The sequence below is a fragment of the Chiloscyllium plagiosum genome, unplaced genomic scaffold (genome assembly GCF_037043375.1).
Source record: "Chiloscyllium plagiosum isolate Xiang-an unplaced genomic scaffold, Cpla_swu_hap1 HiC_scaffold_15, whole genome shotgun sequence".
NCBI classification, from domain to species: Eukaryota; Metazoa; Chordata; class Chondrichthyes; order Orectolobiformes; family Hemiscylliidae; genus Chiloscyllium; species Chiloscyllium plagiosum.
The window spans coordinates 33055640-33072279 of record NW_028270153.1 but is presented as its reverse complement, the minus strand read 5'-3'; the positions used below and the strand labels follow the sequence as shown (position 1 = coordinate 33072279).

Below are 16640 nucleotides of genomic sequence, written 5' to 3'. Positions count from 1 at the left end.
TAACTTAGGTCATGAATGAGATCACATATGACTGTGGAGCAAATTCACTAATACAAACATGCGCGCACGATCAAACTTGGCAGAAGCAAAGGTGGGAAAAAAAAATAATGCTGGATCTGATTCTCAGACTGATGGACACCGGCAAAGCAAGTTCCCCATCCCTGACCAACATCAGCCCCCACACAGTGGGCTTTCTCACACTAAGTAAAAGAGTGGAAAGGACCAGATGAGGACCTCAAGAGGCCATTAAGTGGATTGCCTTTGGATTTTCTGAGGCTGCCTGCCTTCAGACCTGCCCATGGGGAATATAAAATCTATCCTGTGGAGTTTTATCCTCAATTTGACAATGTTTCCTGCTTATCTTTTACCTCCAAGAGCTTACAGTCCTGAAGTCAAAACAGGTCACAAGTTTACAAAGTTTAGTAAATTAATTTGCACTCATTATCTTATTTTATATTCTGACACTGTCAGTGAAATTTCAAATAGGTCACGGTTAATTGCATTAGTATCTCAGCAAAACATCAAGGCTGCACCTTTCTGTTATCATCTGCAATTCATTTTCACACTAGTGTCATTAATGCTAACTTGGCTCCACAGCTACCCGTTCATATGATTGAAGAAACCCTTGAGAATTAAGCAAAAATTAAGAACTATACAATAGAAATTTCAATCAGCCAAGTTCACATTTGAACATTCAATGTTTTAGATTAGAATAGAGTGTGGAAACAGGCCCTTTGGCCCAACAAGTCCACACCAACCTACCGAAGCACAACCCACCCATACCCCTACATTTACCCCTTACCTAACACTAAAGGCAATTTAGCATGGCCAATTCACCTGACCTGCACATCTTTGGACTGTGGGAGGAAACAGGAGCACCCGGAGGAAACCCACGCAGACACAGGCAGAACGTGCAAACTCCACACAGTCAGTTGCCTGAGGTGGGAGTTGAACCCAGGTCTCCGGTGCTGTGAGGCAGCAGTGCTAACCACTGTGCCACCGTGCCGCCCGTGTTCTTCCATTACATTCTATTCATGCCATTTTTCTGCCACAATTAAATTTCGTAAAATTAAATTTAAATTTTACACAAAGATCTACCATTATTTTTTCACTTAGCCACAAGGCCATCTTTGCTCATGGGATTATCCTTCTTGGGTGAATGTGGAGATCAGATGCTGACAGACTTTGCAAAATGGTCAGAAAAGAAAGACCTAAGAATAACTAAAGGAGAATCTACTGACATCAGTAATGATTCCAGGAGTATAGAATCTATAAATATAAACAGAGAAGCATGTTTTTTTCAACTCACCACTGCCTTAGAACAAACAGGAGAGGCAACGTGCAGCAGGACATCAGAAGAATCTGATTTTGTGCCATCTTCCTGGGTTTTCCCTGCACTTCAGTTTTTCTTCAAATGCTTAGCTATCCCTAGTCAACTGTTATTAATCAGCTTCAGGGAATTAATACACTTTGAATAAGAGACAATTCATCTAACTTCCCTGATGTTTGTTACACTGGGAAGGACCTTCACTTGCAAACTTTCTTCCATGTTACAGACCATCCTGATTTGAATATCAAGAAAATATTTATTTCAGTGTAAGGGTGGTTACCTGAGAGGGTGGTAATGCGTCTTGTTCTTGAATAACCATATTCCTTGTAGAGTTGTGCTCGCACTGTGGTGTATGGAATTAGATGTGGAAGACTAGGAATGACAGAATAGCAATATTTATCGAAGTTGGAATGATGTGTGATTTGGAGTGGACCTTCACGGTGATGTTCCTCACATGACATTGCTGCAGAATCCATTTCAGAGGTCTCGGGAAAGGAATTCTGCCACAGTATCTTGGAAGTTTCTGCAGTGCATCTGGTAGATTGTATACAGTGTAATCACACAGCATTGCTAATGAAGGGAGTGAACATTCAAATCAATGGCTGAGGTGTCAGTCATTTACAGAAGAACCTCGATTATCCGGCATTCAATTATCTGGATATCGGATTACCTGGCAAGATCGCAAGGTGCCGATGCTTGGCTAAACTACGTTATCTGGCATTCGATTATCTGGATTTCGATTAACTGAATGAAATACTTCCCGCCTGTGACCTTCGGATAATCTAGGTCCTTCTATAAACTGCTAAGTTACAAACTGTGTCAAGCTCCTTGAATGTTGTTGCTCTTCATCCATTCAAGTGAATGATGAGCTTCAATCATTGTCTTAAGATGGAGGAGAGATTTTGACACTTTTTTTTGTTTATTCATTCATTCATGAAATTTGGGCTTCACTGGCAGGTCCAGCATTTATTGCCTCTCCCTAGTTGCCCTTGAGAAGGTGGAGATGAGCTGCCTTCTTGAACTGCTGCAGTTCATTTGGTGCAGGTCAACCAAGAATGCTATTATGGAGGAAGTTCCAGGTTCTTGACTCAGTGACACAAAAGGAACAGTGATATATTTCCAAGTCAGGATGGTAAGTGGCTTGAAAGGGAACTTGCAGGTGTTGGTATTCCAGAGTTCTTCCAGAAGGTCATAGTCATGGATTTAGAAGGTCTGCCTAAGGTGCCTTGGTGAGTTTCTGAATGCACCTTGCAGGTGGTACTAGTGCTACTCACTGTTACTGATCATCAGTAGTGGAAGGACTGAATGTTTGTGGATTTGGCACCAATCAAGTGGGTTGCTTTATTTTGGATAATATTCTCTAAAAGGTTCATCCACTTATCACTGAGTATCCAAGCTCTACTTCGATACATTAATCACATTGATGTAGCTGGTCTAGTTATGCTTTTGGTCAAATATAACTCACCATTCCTTCATCTATGACAGAATGATACGAACTCCTTATATAATACAACAGCAGAAATCATCAGCACAAAGACGGCGGTGATTAAAAGGAGAAAATTCACCACCACTACCACCTCACGGTAAATATAACTGGCAGTATTACACACACTTCCGGAGGAAAAAATACGATTAAAAAACTGATACTGGATATACCACATTTAAAGCATTTTGACGCTATCATACGGTGATGATCTTAACATGCTCTGTCATAAAGAACAGATTGGAGGGGAAATATGTTTTCCAGTATGGATGTTCTTGCAAGGGCTTTTCAGAAACAACGAGAAACTTATTTCCCTTTGCCATTATTATTTAATGGTGCCTCTAACCTGATAAATTCTCTGTTCATTAATTACAAGAGTTTCTTCTATACTTTATATGAACACTAAAAAAGCAATTTGCAAAAGGAATAATTTGTTAATGTTAGACTCTTGGTATGGAGTCATGTTAGGCAGAAGCATAGTTTGGAGATAGACTTTTGGAATTTTTGAGTTGATTCTGGGATCTACAATGTGGTTCACCAGGCCCCACATTGGTTTAACACTGGGATTTGACCCTCAGAACTTAATCTTGGTTTATGATCACATTAACTATATTCACTTAGAAAACTACATCTTATCAGAAAATATTCTGTTCCCAGAAGGAATGAACGAATTTTCAGATTTTAATAATCTATAGCTACTGGCTTTTCTTCAACAGTAACTGTGAAGTCAATACTCTTGTGAATGCGTTCTGCCAACTGCATTTGTTCAGATTTACATCCAACCCTATCTTCTAAGCAGCACACACATCATCCAGTAAATATAACACAAACCTTTTTTAATCATTTTAATCGCCACATGTTGGTTATTCTTCCAAACACCTTCCCAGACCTCTGCAAAATGACCTTCTCCCAGTTTTCGTAGCAAAGTCAATTCTTCCCTAGGTGTTTCCCATTGATCGGCTTTGTAAATAGTCCGCTGCAAATAAGCCAAAACAGTAAGACAATTTTAAAATATGTTTTTAAATAGCACCTTAATTAAATATTTATTTTGAACAAGTGTAGACACAATGATTCTTCAATCAAATTCTAGGGCATCAATATTCTCTCAAGCTAATTTCAATTTCATAACATCTTTATCAGATTATTTTACATAAGTGGTCAAAGGCTCAATAAATGGAGTCAAACCCTACCACAGAGATTGTAGTCTGTTTCAGTGCAGTACTTAGGGTAAGTTTTGTTGATGGAGATTGTAAGAGATAGTTTTCTCAAAAGTGTGCATGTGAACGTTTGATTCCCCTTTGCAGGAGTACAGCTGCAGCCTCCATAGACTAACATTCACAGTGCTGTTGCCAGATTAGCTTCAAGTGCAAGGTTCTGCCAACATCAAAATTCTTTTTCTCTGTCAAGGGAGTAGCTCTGCACCAGATTTGCATTCAGGGCAGGAAGGTCTTTACAGGCCCACTGCACTAGAATCCAGCAGAAGGACAGGGAGAGGTGGAGGGGAAGGATGGGGTGAGATGACAGTACACAGAAGATTGGCCCTATCATCTCAAACCTTGCATAGCTACTCAGGTAGAGGGATAAACATCTCATGTTGTTTCCCAAAGGAATGCAGAGATCTTGTATCTTAACCTAGCCTAGCCTATCTACAGAACATTGAAAGACAATATAAAAGGGTGTGGGGGCACAATTCTAAAAGGGATGCAGGAGAAGAGGAACCTGGGTATACATGTGCAGATAGTAGGACACATGGGGAGAACAGTTAATAGAGCATGCAGTGGTGTTCTCAGCTTTACTAACAGGGGCATAGAATACAAGAGTAGGGATCTTGTACACGACACTTGATAGACCTCAGTTTTGTGGGCCACACTGTAGGAAAAATAGGAATGCATTGGAATGAGTGCTTAAGTGATTTAGAGCAATGAGTAAATTCAGTTATGAGACTAGATTCAAAAAGTTAGGACGGTTCTCTTTGGCGAGAAGAATGTTGAGAGGAGAATTGATACAGGTTTTCAAACTCATGAGCTGCCTGGATAGAGTAGATAAGAAGAAGTACTTCTGTTTGTTAAAAATAGAATGAGAGGGGCATAGATTTAGAATGATATGCAAAAGAAGCAAAAGTGATTTCAGAAAAGAGATTTTCACCCTGTAGTTTAGAGTATAGAATGCTCTGCCTGGAATCTGGCAGCGGTGAGTTCAGTTGAGGCATTCAAGAGGGCATTGGATGATTATTTGGATGGAAATGGTATACAAGGAGAAAAAGCAGGAGATTGACATGAGGGAGTAGAACCAGTACAGGCACAATGGTCTGAATGGCCTCCTTCCACATAATAATTCTTTAAGAAAGTTCTATCAAAAAACAGGCTACCCAATAATTCATTAATTTATTGTTAGAGGCATATTTCTGTGCACAAATTGTCTGACATTAGAACAGTAACTGTCATTCAAAATTTAACCACTGATTGTGAAGCATTTTGTGATGCTCTGAAGACATGAGAAAGTGCAACTTAAAAGAGACAACCATCTGATGAAAGAGCAGTGCTCCAAAAGCTAGTGCTTCCAAATAAACCTATTGGACTATAACCTTAAATGCAAGTTCTTTCTTTTTGCATAAATTAAACTCACAAGGCAAAATGTTCTGATAGAATATCTAAATTACAACAATATTGTATGCTGTACAAGTCAGCATATTGGGGAAATCATACAACTCTGAGGTCAGTTTAATAAGTCTATTTGGAAACACCCCTCCATGCTCAGTTCTGATACTGCAGTTGTCTTGTAACTACAGATATCTTGTTACTTAACTTTCAGCCTTAGAATCGGAAGTAAATTAGTCTAGCTAGGATGACTCTGTCCTCAACTTCTGTATTTTAATGTTTCTGAAATAGGGTCCTGCCCAGATTACCCTGAATAAAAACAGACATCAAAAACCACAGATATAACAGCACAGAGAACACACAAAAGAAATTTCGTAACTCCACAATGCTTATAACTTCTTGTATCATTAATCTTTATACTTAACATTGTGTAATGATATACAGGGATTGATCATTAGCCATTGGCAGTTGTGGATCTTGCAACCCTGTGTAAGTAAGTTGGTAATGTTAATCAAAACTCATACTGTTATGTGGAAAGAAAAACGTTATGTGCTGTTATATTCCTAATTTGTACCACAATTCTTTTTCTTTCTTACACTGTCTGTTCTGAATAAAACAATTCCTCAAGTTCATTTAGAAGTTGAAAGTATTGTTATTTGGTGATTTACACAGGCATATAGCTTGAGTGATCACAGATCTGTTGACCAGGTGATCTGTGAATAGCCAGGTTGAGAGTGACTCAGCTCCAAGAGTTAACAAAATGTATTTTATGTGAAGAAATCAAACATTGCTACACAGAGGCAAGAAAAGTCCTGATGAAGGACTCCTGCCCGAAACATCGATTTTCCTGCTCCTCGGATGCTGCCTGACTTGCTGTGCTTTTCAGCACCACTCTAATCTTCACACAGCAAGCACAGCTAACTGTCAATTTTTGTTCTTAAAGCAGATAGTAGATCTGATTGGTCAGGGTGTTGCCATTAGAGATGTTGCAGAAGAGATTGGTAGTCACCACCAACCCTCTTTTGATCCCATGAGAAAGGTACAGCTGTATGTAGGAACCTCTTTTGCCTACATAAAACAGGCCCATGGATGTTATTATATGCAGCTTCTTCCTAATGCTAACACAACACACTGCAAGTAAGTCTGATGATTTTAAATTGGTTTCAGTTGTAATTTGTAGCACATATTATTTAATACCTGATTTCCAATAACAGAATCAAATCTAATAATCACCATACTGTTCCGAGGCTTGAAAGTATGGATTGGTTAATCCTAGTCCTGAGTTCCAGATGAAAAACTTCCATTTTGTCTTGTTTCTTTCCTCAAGGCTTAATTTCTTTTGAAGCAGTTTGAGACTTGTAATACTTTAAAGGAGTTACATGAAAGAAAGTTTTTATCCACATTCTGTAATCTATCAAGCATTAAATGCAAGAACTGTTGCATAGTTTCTAGATCACATACAGGTAATAATGTTACTTCAGGTACAATGCGTACACACGTCATTTTCGTTATTTACAGAAGCTGTTGGTTAAGCTGCCCTGAATGTAGTAACATTTTGTCCTCAATGTCATAACATTCTATATCAAGTCTTTCTATACAGTTTTCATTCACAAAGTGTGAACTCTCAATAAATACCTTTGCACAAGGTTTTGTCAACAAAAACCCAAGGGTCTTCCAATTCGTCTTGTAGAATGCCAAAAGATCATTAATTGTTGGAAATTTCCTGTTTTCATGAAGATAAAACATTCCCTCATCAGGTGAGGTAAATATCCGAAAGTGATGGACTTTATCATTTAAAGCTGTAGAAGAAAGAAACAAGTTTAAATTGAGAACATCACTTGGGCTGGATTTTCCGAGGAGTGGCGATCAGATATGGAAAGCTGCTCGAATCCCTTTTTTGTAACAGAAATCTGCTTTGTGACATGAGATTCCAATCCCAGCTCCTTCAATATTTCCATTCTGACAGGTCCCTCATAATACAAAACAGTCAGAAGGTTGCAAACTGCATTCCTTTTTCACAGCAGACAGCTCATGTATGGTGATATTTAAAAGTTCAGTAACACAGACGGTCACCTCAACAACTCCTGTGAAAGAGCAGGAGAATCGACGTTTCGGGCACAAGCCCTTCCCCAGGAATGAGGCTGGTGTGCCAAGTGGGCTGAGATAAAAGGTAGGGGGGAGGGAATTTGGGGGAGGGGCGCTGGGAATACGATAGGTGGAAGGAGGTGAGGGTGATAGGCCGGAGAGGGGGTGGGGGTGGAGACGTAGGGAAGAAGATTGCAGGTCAAGAGTGCGGTGCTGAACCTGAGGGATGGGACTGAGATAAGGTGGGGGGAGGGGAAATGAGGAAGCTGGAGAAATCTACATTCATCCCGTATGGTTGGAGGATTCCGAGGCGGAAGATGAGGCGCTCTTCCTCCAGGCATCGTGTGGCCAGGGTCTGGCAATGGAGGAGGCCAAGGACCTGCATGTCATTGGCTGAGTGGGAGGGGGAGTTAAAGTGTTCAGCCACGGGCGATTGGGTTGGTTGGTGCGGGTGTCCCAGAGATGTTCCCTGAAATGTTCCGCAAGTGGGTGGCCTGTCTCCCCAATGTAGAGGAGACCACATCGGGTGCAGCAGATACAGTAAATGATGTGTGTGGAGGTGCAGGTGAACTTGCGACAGATATAGAAGGATCCATTGGGGCCTTGGAGGGAGGTGTGGGGGGAGGTGTGAGCGCAAGTTTTGCACTTCTTGCGGTTGCAGGGAAAGGTGCCGGGAGTGGAGGTTGGGTTGGTGGGGGGTGTAGACCTGACGAGGGAGTCACGACTGGAGTGGTCTCTCCTGAATGCTGATAAGGGTGGAGAGGGAAATATATCCCTTGTGGTGGGGTCTGTCTGGAGGTGGCGGAAATGACAGAGGATGATACGATGTATCCGGAGGTTGGTGGGGTGGAAGGTGAGGATCAGTGGGGTTCTGTCCTGGTGGCGATTGGAGGGGCGGGGTTCAAGGGTGGAGGTGCGGGAAGTGCAGGAGATGCGGTGGAATTTTAAAGCGTCGTCGACCATTTCAGAGGGGAAATTGCGGTCTTTGAAGAAGGAGGCCATTTGAGTTGTTCGGTAGTGGAATTGGTCCTCCTGGGAGCAGATGTGGTGGAGGCGGAGGAATTGGGAATATGGGATGGCATTTTTACAGGGGGCAGGGTGGGAGATTCAGCACCGCCCTCTTGACGCAATCTTCTTCCCGACCTCTCCGCCCCCACCCCCTCTCCAGCCTATCACCCTCACCCTCACCTCCTTCCACCTATCATATTCCCAGCGCCCCTCCCCCAAATTCCCTCCCCCTACCTTTTATCTCAGCCTGCTTGGCACACCAGCCTCATTCCTGGGGAAGGGCTTGTGCCCGAAACATCGATTCTCCTGCTTCTCGGATGCTGCCTGGCCTGCTGTGTTTTTCCAGCACCACATTTTTCAACTCTGGTACTCCAGCATCTGCAGTCCTCACTTTCTCCAACTCCTGTGAAACAGTCATTGTGACATTAGGGTGCCAAGAGGGTAATATGCCAGGAGAGATAGGATAGAGTGTCAGGTATGCAGGTTGCTAATGACTAAGGGTAAAGTACCAGGTGAAAGGGTGCCAGATCGCAAGGTGGCAAGAGGGCCAGGTAAGTGATGGAGTGTTTAAGGTAGAGGTAAGTCAGGGTTGATGGGAGATAGTAGGCCTGATGTCATGGAGACGAGTGTCTGGTTCTGCGACTGAAATACAGAGTATTGAGTCTGGTGGCTGGGCAGGACTGGCAACAGGGGGAAAGGATGTTGAGTCCTGAAGTAGCAGAGATGAGCATAGGCAGAGGGGAATGCTGGGTACCATGTGTGGGAGAGGAAGCTGGTGGGGGTGGTATCAGATCCGGCGATGATGTTGGGGTGGCAGGTCAGGGTCTGGGAGAGGTGTAGTTGGGAATCAGTCAGCAATTAGATTAGGTTTTTAATGGGAGGGGAATTGTAGAGGTATTGCTCAGTGAAATCTTCAGTTTCCCGGGTAATTCTCTCGGAGTCTGCTAAACTTCCAATTCCACGGGGTCGCCATGCACAACCCCCATCAGGCTACCGAAATGTCCATTTTAAAGATTATTAATCTATTAAATCTTGCCTATCTTTCATCTTTTATAACTGGGCTGACACAACAATAAGTGACAGGAGGGGAGAAAGTCCAGACTGATGACTACCCTGTAACCTTCTGCAGTGGTGTTTGAAGATTCGCTGATACGAAGTTCTGATATCAGTTCACCCCCTTTTCCTCTACAGTTTGGAAAATGTTTCTCCATGGCCTTATTTGTCCATGCATTCATCTCATCAATATCTGGGTACAAAATAACTTCCAGAATCTTAACCTCTCCTGTTGAAAATGGATGACTGTTACTGACTTTTAAATATTCGTTACTGGCAAGTGATGGCATGACACAGGATCTTTATTTTCATTTCAGTATCTGTGAATTGCCAGTGATGATCAATATTTTCTTAGTAATAATCTGACAATATTTTTCTTTAAAATCCAATCTTTAAAGCATGAAAATGCAAGCCTTGATTTTAATCATTTGTACATTGGGCATGTATGGGGTTAAAATATTTGCAAAGGGGCACTTATTGGATCCACACTGTAGTGTCCACACACCATTTTAACATGTAAGTTTCAATAAGAAATCCACGTTGCAGCCTGTGACAGATGCTTTGTGGTTCAGAAGTATGGGTTTACTGACACTAATCAGGCTCCAAAGCTAATTTAACTTTGCTGTTGGACTTTGCTAAGGAAATGTGGCTATACAGAGAAAATATCTGGAAGAGGATGGGTTGATCAGTTAACTTAATAGCGATTGTTCAAACACGATAAGTGATCTAAAAAGGTAACTGAATGCAAGCCTTTATCTATTTATTTAGGGATTGCAACAAATATTGACATTCCCGGCAATCCTCAAATCCCATGAAAGAAGAAAACAAAATCTCAAGGTGGAGATGGAAGTCAAAATTAAGAAAGTGATGTTTTAGCTGCAGCCATGGTTAAACTCCATCTGGACTATCACATTCACTTTGGCTACTAAGTATCAGGAACAATGTATTAACTTTGAAGTGGGTACAGTACAAATTTGTTACAATAATGCTGGGCTTAAAGGATAAATCACAAGGGAAGGTTGCACAAAAATGATGTACAGTCCTTTGAGTTTAGAAGGTTGAGGGTGACCTAACTGAGATGACTAAAATAATACAATTCTTTTAAAAGGGTAAACACAGAGAAGCTATTTTGTCATGTGGGTGAAATCCAGAAAGTAACACAATCTGAAAATCAGAAATAACAGAAGACACTAATTTCTCTCTCCAGCATTTTCAGTTTGTATTTCGGATTTCCAGCACCTGCAGAATTCTAGTTTTGATCTTCACCTAAGAATAAGACCATTTAGGAGTAGTGGCGATGTGTAGATGTATGAAACTATGAGCAGAGAAATGGAGCAGAAGCAAGATGAAAGAAGAATGTGGAGTGATGACTGTAAATGTAGAATGAAAAAGGAGTACTTGGTGGTGGTCATATGAAAAAGGGAGGAGAATTGATATGTGATGTAAAGAAAGCAAACTAAATTAGTATTGAATGATAAATCCAGGTGTTGCACAGCTCCCATGTAATTGTACTCTGAAGAATGTGATAGACAGGAGGAAATTTTCGATAATGATGATTGTCATCAGGCTTTATTGATTGAGGAGTGTCTGCAGTGGTGTATTAAAGTGAAAGTGTTGCCCTTGGTCTTATGTGCCTTGTCAAAAAGTATTTTCGAGTCTTGCAAGTAAAAATTATATTGGGGTTGCAACCTCGATTTAAGTAGACCTTGGGACTCAAATTGGTAATTCTGTGCCTCGTGGGTTGGTAAACTGATTCACAATACAATTAAGAGGTCAGCACATTCATCTTACTTGAGTGAAACGAGGGAGATAATGTAGGCTTTATATTGTCAATATCATTGGGCTCACTGGCTGCCCTGAGCTACAACTGTGACTTCAAACCGTAAGGCCTAACACCAACGTGATGAATGTGAGATATCAACAGAGAAAGGGGAAGAAGAGATAGAAAAAGACATGAATAGAAACAATTACTTTCCACATGCTAATTTTATTTCCTTTCTTAAAAAGAAATCTAGAAGTTATGGCTTCTCAGGAAAGCATAGCAAAGGAGGAGTGAATAGAAACTGGATGGGATTGAAGAGGTCTCGCGCCTCATGTTGACCACCCTTGGCAGGAGGACTACATATGAAATAACTTAAAGATTAACAGGGAGATAATGGATTACTGGGAAACATACTCTGGTTGATAGTTCAAAACATAAGAAGGACAGGAATGAATACTTAATAGGAATGATGATGGGAATTGGAAAGAAGAAAGAATGAAGTACACTGTGAGAAAAACAGCTGAGGTGAAAACGCAAGTGGCTGGGAAATGTAATGGAAAAGGCTTCATAAACCTCAAACAGTGCATCAAAAGTGCAGTCATTTGGGAATCCATCTCCCATTAAATCAATGCCCCACCAGCTACAATCCCCCACTAGAAAGAATGAAGGAAAAGTCAGAGGCAACAGTGAACACAGCAAAAAGCAAATAAAAATAAAGCATTATGGAGAGGAGAAACAATAAAAGATGAGAGGGGGTGAACTTTAAGTCACAATTTCCTTTGTGTAAAACCACAATGTTGCTACCCAACTACAATGCAATGTTTGAAGGGCATTGTTGAAACATCAGTATATAATTCAACATCTAATTTAATGTGATACATTCTGTCCATATTTTTGTTAATCCATTTTAATATTTTCATTGTAAACTTTTACCTTTTATAGTGTAAACTTGCCATGGTGTTATTACACTCTCTCAACAGGCAGGATCATATTGTTCATATCATTAGAGAAAATATATGAGACAAAAAAAGTGGAACTAAGAGCAGAAAAATCCACTTGTACATGATGGTTAATATCAAAGGGATTTAGAAGAGGTGGTTGTACAGATAATGGATGCATTGTTGTGGTCTTCCAAAATAGGCTGGATTCTAGAACCGTTCTAGATGATTGGAAGGTAGCAAAGTAACATTGTTATTCAAGGAAGGAAAGTTAAATTCCAATACATTCTTAACTCACCATATCAAGGGCTAACTGTCCTATAGCTTCCTATTTACTGTCTTCCTCCTCATTGGCCCTTAGTTTAATTCATGATATTGATCTCACCATTCCCTAAGCTGAGATAATGCAATCACATCATTGAAAATGTACAACAATCAGTTTATGTTGTAAGATGTAAAAGTTTCAAGTGACAATAATAAAATAGGGCCAAAATATATAACACTTACGTGGGAACTAAACCCACTAAATATATCTGCATATCATGATTGAATGGTGGAGCAGACTCAATGGACCAAATGGCTTAATTCTGCACCTCTTATGGTCTAGTTCACATGGAATTCATTTTTACTGCAAAATTGAAGCATAGCACAATTTGGAGAACTAGCCATAATCATAATGTTTAATTGAGTTACCAAGTTAGTACCACTTGAGAAAGCAGGGGCATACTAAACTTATGGTTAATCAAATGGCTTTTTACCCCCCCATTGAATGATTAAATATGAAACTATCTGCTTTTGAATATACATTATGCATCATTTCCCTTTACCTAGATTTAAATTATAGCCTTGAAAGGCCCTTGAGTTTTTGATCCTGATTGTCCTTCTGAGACGAACTAAAATTAGGCAGGTGCTTCCACCATGAAGCCAGCACTTCAGGCATCTCCCAAAGTGAAGATTACTGCAAAGTTTAGCTAGTGACTGTTACTTGTGGCCAAACACTTTCTTAATAAGCCTTTCAAAATGTATCAAAATACTGGGGGTCTTTGTCACAAACTAGACCTAGATTCTTAGATGGGACTTGTCACTGCCTTTCAGTAGGCCAGATTCAAAGTGGCTGACTTCCCTGACACTTCTCCTCTGTGCTAATGCTCCTGTTCATCTGGATTTTTAAAAATTCATTCACGGGAAGTAGAGGTTATTGCCTGGGCTGTTCGTGGTTACCCTTGAGGTGGTGGTGGAGAGATGCCTTCTTAACCGCTGCATTTTATTTTGTGTAGGTAGGCCCACAATGTAGTTGAGGGAGGAAGTGCCTGTATTTAGGATAGTGAAGAAGGCGTTTGATATGCTTTCCTTTATTGGTCAGAGTATTGAGTACAGGAGTTGGGATGTCATGTTGCAGATGTACAGGACATTGGTTAGGCCACTGTTGGAATATTGCATGCAATTCTGGTCTCCTTCCTGTTGGAAGGATTTGTGAAACTTGAAAGGGTTCAGAAAACATTTTTAGGATGCACACAAGTGTCTGTTTCCATTCCCCATATGCTTTTCAACCATCTGATTTTGCCTGAAATCAAATTGAAAACCAGTGAATTGACACTAAGTATTGGAGTCAACTGCACAGATGCTGCTGTACGAAATGAGAATTTGTCACCTCTGATAGCACAATGAAGATCTCTTCTAACATTTCTGCAATAGTTAACAGAGTTTGAGGTGCCGTTATTTTACAGACATGCACCAGGTGAAGGCTCCATGGATTATAAATTAGCATGCAGACTTGGTCATTCAATAAAGCAACTTTATAACCAGACACCAACTCTGCTGTAATGTAAAACAAATTCTCATTCCAGCTGGGGTCACCTCCCAGCAGTCAGAAATAAGAATTCTGGCTGATAGTTTCTGTCATTAGCTGGACCAAATCAGAGACTTAAAAAGAAATTGTTTTTGGGACATGGCCAATCCTGGCCAGGGCACCATTTATTGTGTATCTATTGTGTATCTCTGTTTGTCTTTTTGAACTGTTACAGTCCATAGGGGATCAACATACCCACAGTGCTGTTAGGATTGGAAATCCCGCAAAAGTGTAAGCTGGTTTCCAAAGGTGAATACCAACGCACATCGGCAATAACCCATTAAACTACTAATTACAAGTTAATTTTTATCAAAGCTTTGATTTACACTTGACCATGTTTTGCATACCTGATATTGAAAAATCACTGTTAGTAGTCTCACTTCTACGAACCAGGAAAGTTCCATTCTGATTTTCTGCAGATTGCAGCAATTTTTCTGCATTGGCTCTTGATAGGCTTCCAAAATACCACCTGATTCAAAAAGAAAATCACCTTTTATTACAAACTACTAGCAAGTTCCCTGTGGTATTGTTTATGGTGTGTTGGATGATATGTCACTTTATAACTTTATTGTCTCTCTGAAATCAATGTTATGGGAAAGGTTTTAACATTAATAAGGAGGGTGTACAGGAGAGGAGAAATGAAGACTGCAGATGCTGGAGATTAGAGTCAAAAGGTGTCGCACTGGAAAAGGACGCAGGTCAGGTAGCATGTGAGGAGCAGGAGAATCGTCATTTTGGGCATAAACCCTTTATCAGCATTCCCGATGAAGGGCTTATGCCCGAAACATCAATTCTACTGCTCCTCAGATGCTGCCTGACCTGCTGTGCTTTTCCAGTGCTACACTCTTTGACTAGGGTGCATAGTATATTGGATGTTATACGTATATAGAGAGCAAATTTCATAAACCAGCCAATATTTCATTAAATGTGTGATTACTGGACATCATATTTCCTGACAACAGTTACCACAGAATGATAGATTCTTAAAGCACAGAAACAGGCATAAGGCCCATTAAGATTTTGATGTTCTTCTCCATGTAAATCATCTAATTTAATCTTATACTCCTGGCTGCTCCCTTATCTTTTTATATTTTGGTTATTTTGAGCAACCCCAATATCATAATTTTAAACTACTTTGTTTAGAAGTAGGTGCAGAAAAATATTTATATTTTGCAACAGAAGTGTCTAAATGTATGCAGGGTTGCATTGTATATATATCAATAACAACATGCACTGATGCAGCATCTGTAATGTAGTAAAACATCTCAGTGTTCCACAGGAATGTTATCTGTCAAATTCCAAATTATCCAGCAAGTGATTTTATCATATGATGGGACACAACCATAAAGACAAGGAGAATGCAGATTTATTTCTCTGTGCAGTATGAATGTGCTCATCTCGCTTGGGCTGTCTGTAGCCCTGCCGGGTGGGTTTTCAGCAGTTGGAGGCCCATAAACCAACTCGAGCAGGATAGCCCACCACTTTGAAATAGAATAGTAGAGTCAAAGAGATGCACAGCACGGAAACAGACCTTTCGATCCAACTCGTCCATGCTGACCAAATATCCTAATCTAATTTATTCCAGCACTTGGCCATTATCCCTCTAAACCCTTCCTATTTATATACCCATCCAGATGCTTTTTCATTGTTGTAATTGTACCAACCTCCACCACTTTCTCTGGCAGCTCAATCCATACATGCACCACCCTCTGCGTGAAAAAGTTGCCCCTTAGGTCCCTTTCAAATTTTTCCCCCTCTCACCATAAATCTATGGCTTCTAGTTCTGGACTACACCACCCCAGGATAAGACCTTGTCTATTTACCCTACCCATGCCCCTCATGATTTTATAAACTTCTGTAAGGTCATCTCTCTGCCTCTGAAGCTCCAGGGAAAACAGCCCCAGCCTAATCAGCCTCTCTCTTTACAGCTCAAATCCTCCAACCCTGGCAACATCCTTGTAAATCTTTTCTGAACCCTTTCAAGTTTTACAACATCTTTCTGATAGGAGGGAGATCAGAATTGCACACAATATTCCAAAAGTGGCCTAACCAATGTCCTGTACAGCCGCAACATGACCACTCGACTCCTATACCCAATGCTCTGTCCAATAAAGGAAAGCATATCAAATACCTCCTTCACTATCCTATCTACCTGCGACTCCACTTTCACGGAACTATGAACCTGCGCTCCATGGTCTTTTTGTTCAGCAGCACTCACCAGGACCTTACCATTAAGTGTATAAGTCCTGCCCTGATTTTTCTTTCCAAAATGCAGCACCTCACATTTATCTAAATTAAACTCCATCTGCCAACCAGCTCATTGGCCCATCTGATCAAGATGCTGTTGTACTCTGAGGTAACCTTCTTCACTGTCTACTACACCTCCAATTTTGGCGTCATCTGCAAACTTACTAACTATACCTTCTAAGTTCACATCCAAGTCATTCATATAAATGACAAAAAGTAGTGGACCCAGCACTGATCTTGTGGCACACCACTGGTCACAGTCCTCTAGTCCGAAAAGCAACACTCCAC

At 40.7% G+C, this 16640-nt stretch overlaps 1 protein-coding gene across 1 annotated transcript in view; it reads right to left on the bottom strand.

The window, feature by feature from the left end:
- Positions 1-16640, bottom strand: part of srms (src-related kinase lacking C-terminal regulatory tyrosine and N-terminal myristylation sites) — a 66545-nt gene that overhangs the window by 24055 nt on the left and 25850 nt on the right. The window contains exons 2-4 of the mRNA XM_043710454.2: positions 14453-14574; positions 7046-7209; positions 3645-3789 (exon numbers count right to left, since the gene is read on the bottom strand). Of these exons, the coding sequence (XP_043566389.2) occupies positions 3645-3789; positions 7046-7209; positions 14453-14574 (431 nt within the window). The remainder of the gene's footprint in view (positions 1-3644; positions 3790-7045; positions 7210-14452; positions 14575-16640) is intronic.